This window comes from Myotis lucifugus, unplaced genomic scaffold (assembly GCF_000147115.1).
Source record: "Myotis lucifugus unplaced genomic scaffold, Myoluc2.0 scaffold_2610, whole genome shotgun sequence".
Classification (NCBI taxonomy): domain Eukaryota; kingdom Metazoa; phylum Chordata; class Mammalia; order Chiroptera; family Vespertilionidae; genus Myotis; species Myotis lucifugus.
This window is the reverse complement of record NW_005873658.1, coordinates 9,388-14,211: the sequence shown is the minus strand read 5'-3', so window position 1 is coordinate 14,211 and position 4,824 is coordinate 9,388. Positions and strand designations below refer to the sequence as shown.

Genomic DNA, 4,824 nt, shown 5'->3' with positions numbered 1-4,824 from the left:
GTCTCATTCAATTATCTTGTCTCAGTTTCCCCATTCCATTTGCCTGGGAATTTTTCTAGCTTCTTACTATCCTGACTTATTATGAACAAAATTACATAACCTACCTTTAAAAATTTTCTTTTTATTTAAAAATATCTTTATTGTTGAGAGCATTACAGATGTCCCTCCCCCGCCCCTCCCCCCATTGCCTCCCTCCACCTGGTTCCTGCCTTGCCCCAGGTCTTCGGAAACCCTATTGTCTGTGTCCATAGCTAGTGCACATACGCATATAAGATCTTTGTTTACTCTCTTCCCGCCCCCCCCCCCCACTACCCTCCTTCACTCTGAGAATTGTCAGTCTGTTCCATTTCCATGCCTCTGATTCTATTTTATTCACCAATGTATTCTGTTCATTAGATTTCTTATTAATTTTTTAAATTTTAGATTCAATTGTTGATAGATATGTATTTATTGCCATTTTATTGTTCATATTTTTCTCCTTCTTCTTCCTCTTCTTCTTCTTCTCCTTCTCCTTCCTCTTCCTCTTATTAAAGAATACCCTTTGACATTTCATGTAATACTGGTTTGGTGGTGATGAACTCCTTTAACTTTTTCTTGTCTGTGAAGCTCTTTATCTGACCTTCAATTCTAGATAATAGCTTTGCTGGGTAGAGTAATCTTGGTTATAGATCCTTGCTATTCACCACTTTGAATATTTCCTGCCACTCCCTCCATAATGTGAATGTCGGTACCCTTGAAGTTGTCCCAGAGGCTCTTTATACTATCTCCATATTTTTGGATTCTTTTTTCTTTTTGCTCTTTTGATTGGGTGTTTTTTTGCTTCCTCATATTTCAAATTATTGATTTGATTCTCAGAACCTTCTACTGTTGAATCGCTGTAAATTATTCTTTATTTCAGTTAGTGTATGCTTAATTTCTGACTGGTCCTTTTCTATGTCTTTGACATTCTCAGTAAGATCCTGAAAGTCTCACTAAGTCCCTTGATGCTCTCATTAATTTTCTTGAAGCTCACATTAAGTCCCTTAAAGCTCTCATGAAGATACCTTATAACCATTGTTTTGAACTCTTTATCCAGTAGTTTGCTTGCTTCCATTTCTTTCATTTGTGACCTGTTTCTTTGTCTTCACATTTTGGCTGCCTCCCTGTGTTTGTTTCTATGTATTGGGTAGAGTTGCTATGTCCTCTTGAGTTGGTAGAGTGGCTTGTGTATTGGGTGTCCTGTAGAGAGAAAGAAAAACATCGATCAGCTGCCTCCTACAAGTCCACTACCAGGGATCAACTCCACACCCGGGGCATGTGCCCTGACTGGGAATCGAACTGGCAACCAGGAATGACAGATGCTTAAGTCTTCAGGAACAAGAGAAACAACCTGAATTTTAAATAGTAATTTCTCTCATTGTTTTCCCCAGTTCTTTTCTTTCATTTTGCATTTCTCATGTTCTGTGTTATTCCTTCATGTTCCCAATAACCTTCCTTTATCTACTGGCTCTCTGTGTTCTGTTTATTTTTCCTACTTATTCACCCGTTCTCCAACCTCCCTCCTTGCACCGCATGCAGCCGACCACGTGTCAACGTATGCGGAGTTTGTGCAGACGCACAGCCCCTCTGGGGAGTACATGTTCCAGTTTGATGGGGACGAGCAGTTCTACGTGGACCTGGATAAGAAGGAGACTGTCTGGCGGCTGCCGGAGTTTATCCACACCTTTGACTATGATGCTCGGAGGGGGATTGCTGACATCGTCATGGCAAGAAAGAACTTGGACACCCTGATCCAGCGGTCCAACCACACCAGGGCCACGAATGGTACTGCTTACCCTTGCTTGTCCCTCAGCCCAGCGGCAGGGTGGGGAGCCCAGAGCCCACTCGTGGTGGCCCCGTGAGGGGGCAGTATCCAGAGGGTCAGAGGAGGCATTGCCTTCTTATTCGAGGAAGAGGTTGGGCTGAGGGAGGCCAGGTCAGGGGCACAAGAAGCCGTGACTCTGACCTGGGAGCCCTGGGGGCGAAGGGTGGGCCTGAGACAGTTATTCTATGACTGGAGAATATTGGGCCCGAGGTGGACCCCTGAGAGGCAGCCGGAGGCCTAGACTCACCAGGTGCTGTTCCTTCAGAGCCCCCGGAGGTGACTGTGTTTCCCAAGGAGCCGGTGGAGCTGGGTCAGCCCAACACCCTCATCTGCCACGTGGACAAGTTCTTCCCACCCGTGCTCAACGTCACCTGGCTGCGCAATGGGCGGGCGGTGACGGAAGGCGTGGCTGAGACCATCTTCCTGCCCAGCACAGAGTTCAGGTTCCACAAGTTCCACTACCTGACCTTCGTGCCCTCGGCCGAGGACGTCTACGACTGCCGGGTGGAGCACTGGGGCCTGGCTGGGCCGCTCCTCGGGCACTGGGGTACGGAGCCGAGCCCTCAGCAACACCATCCTGACACTGTCTCTAGTCCAGGACCCTCTCTCCTCGGCGCCTGCTCTCATCGTCCTGAAGAGCAGGCGACTCTTAATTCTGTGGCATATTGTCACTCTACCCAACGTCACCATCTCCTGGTTTCTAACTCTTTTTTTTTTTTTTTTAATTTTCACATGAGGATATTTTTTCCATTGCTTTTCAGAGAGCGTGGAAGGGAGGGGGAGAGAGAAACATCGATGTGAGATAGGCACAGAGACTGGTGGCCTCCTGCATGCACCCGACTGGGGGTGGCGGGGAATGAAGCCGCCACCCAGGTATGTGCCAGTGACCAGGAACCGAACCTGAGACGCTTTGGTGCACCGGACGGCACTCTCACCACTGAGCACACCAGCCAGGGCCCCTGAAAGCCCACAGCCAAGGCCAGCTCCTGCTCCTACACTTCTGACTTCATCTTTCCTTTGTGCCCCAGAGGCCCAGGAGCCGATCCAGGTGCCCGAGACAACGGAGACCGTGGTCTGTGCCCTGGGCCTGCTGGTGGGCCTGGCGGGGATCATTGCTGGCACCATCGTCCTGAAGAGCAGGCGACCCGACAGCGTCCCTGGGTGCAGGGCCCCCTGTGAGTCCTCGGGTGTGGGTAGGAGGGGCACAGTGGAAAGGAGTGGCCAGCGCTATGGGTGGGGATGTGTTACTGCACGAGGGCCTGCTGCCCAGGCACGTCGGAGCCAACACCGTGGCGCCGGCTTTGGAGAGGAGAAAAGGCCTGTACCTGCGAGGCGCCGGCCGGCCGGCCGGGAACTGCAGGGAGGGGCTCCAGCCTGTCTCCCGGGCTGGGCGGTGTGAGGGGCAGCAGTTAAGGGCTCACAGGTGTTGCTCGTGAGTGGAGTTTCGCAAGGGTTCCTGGTAGGTGATGGATCCACGTTGGTTCTGGGTGTTGTTAGACATGTAAGAAACACACACGACGTTAATGAGCACCGTGAATATCAGCAGGAAGCAGAAGCTCCTTTTACCCATAATGCACAGTTCCTGGCACACAGTGGGTCCTCAGCACATGTAATATGTACTCATTGAATACTTTCTACCTCCAAAGACTGCAACGCATTTGGAGCTAGATGCAGCCATGCGGTTTGCTTGGAACGATGAAATGTAGGAAGTGATGCGATTTCTAGGGGGGACCACTCAGAGGCGGCGAGCGATTCGCTAGGTCCCGTCCACCCCCCTGGGGTGCTGGGCACAGGTGCTGAGGAAAGGTCTGTCAGTGGCGCCCAGCAGCCCTGATCAGCAGCTGCCCGCTGGCGGCTGGACACGCAGCAGGAGCAGACGCTGGGCGCCAGGGATGTGCTACTCAGCGGGTTCACCTTCTCACTGCGCAAGGGTGGAGCTCAGGAAGCAGAGGGGCAGGAGGTTAGAAAGGTTTCATCGCAGAAGCCAAGGGAGCGGGGGTTTCGGAGGGAGGCAGCGGTTACTCGTGTCAGCTGTCAGCAGCGAAGTACTCAAAGTGCCAAAGTGCTCAGCGTCGTAGGAGATGGTGCTTGGAGGCCCTTAGAGAGCGGCCTCTCACAGTGTCCAGCCCTCGCTCCTCTCCCCCCCCTGCCCCCGCCCCCCCCCCCCACCGCCTCCGTCCACTTGTCTCGCTGCTGGGCCTCGCTGTCTTGGAGCTCAGAGCAGCTGCGCTGGGGAGAGCTGGGAAAAGTGAAAGGACATCTCCCTGGGCGCCCTGGCTTCTCACCCACCTGCTGGGCGGCAGCAACCCCTGCTGGGACCCCCCCCCCCCCCGCCAACCCCCAGGCCTGGGAGGAGGCAGGGGAGGGAGGCGGGAGAGGGACGAGGGTCAGTGCCCCACTGGGTGTCCTAACCCTGCTGTTTGTCCTACTGCAGGCGACAAGCTGTCCGTGACAGAAGAGGACGGAGGGGAGACACCAGGGTCAGGCCTACTTTGAAGCTCGAGGTCCTTTGAGTCTCTGTATTCAGCATCAGTGACTGAGGTCCCCAAGGACCCCTCACCTCCGGCCTGTCTGTGACCTTTCTCACACTTAGCAACCTGCAAAGCCTCGCCTGTAGAAGAAGTCAATAAATGATGAGATTTGAAGTGTGGTGACACCGCATGGTCTCCGAGCCCCCGTCTCCCCTGGGGCTTCTCCCCGCCAGGCTCCGGCCTGAGACCCCCCAGACCAACACACCTGGTGTCAGGGCTGGTTGCACCTCCAGGGCCTTTTCCGGGCGCTACACCTGCAGCTCCCCCGGGGCACACATCCTGGGCCTGGGATGTGGTGTCATGCGGCACTTTGTGGCCCTGCCGGGGTGGGGGGAGGGGGGTAGGTCTAGAGCACGTTGGCCCCGCCCTGGGCACTTCCCCAGCCTCAGCGCGGGGCACAGGGAGCAAGCAGGTCAGCAGGTCGGTGCTCAGGATTCCTCACATCCTCTC

At 53.9% G+C, this 4,824-nt stretch overlaps 1 protein-coding gene across 1 annotated transcript; it reads left to right on the top strand.

Annotated features, from left to right (window-relative positions):
* Positions 1 to 1,557: 1,557 nt before the first annotated feature.
* LOC102419081 (RLA class II histocompatibility antigen, DP alpha-1 chain-like) lies at positions 1,558 to 4,349 on the top strand (the record flags this gene model as incomplete). The annotated part of the gene is made up of 4 exons (XM_014450542.2): positions 1,558 to 1,803; positions 2,109 to 2,390; positions 2,872 to 3,018; positions 4,278 to 4,349. Coding segments are annotated over 4 exons (737 nt in total), but the record flags the coding sequence as incomplete, so codon positions are not given.
* Positions 4,350 to 4,824: the final 475 nt, after the last annotated feature.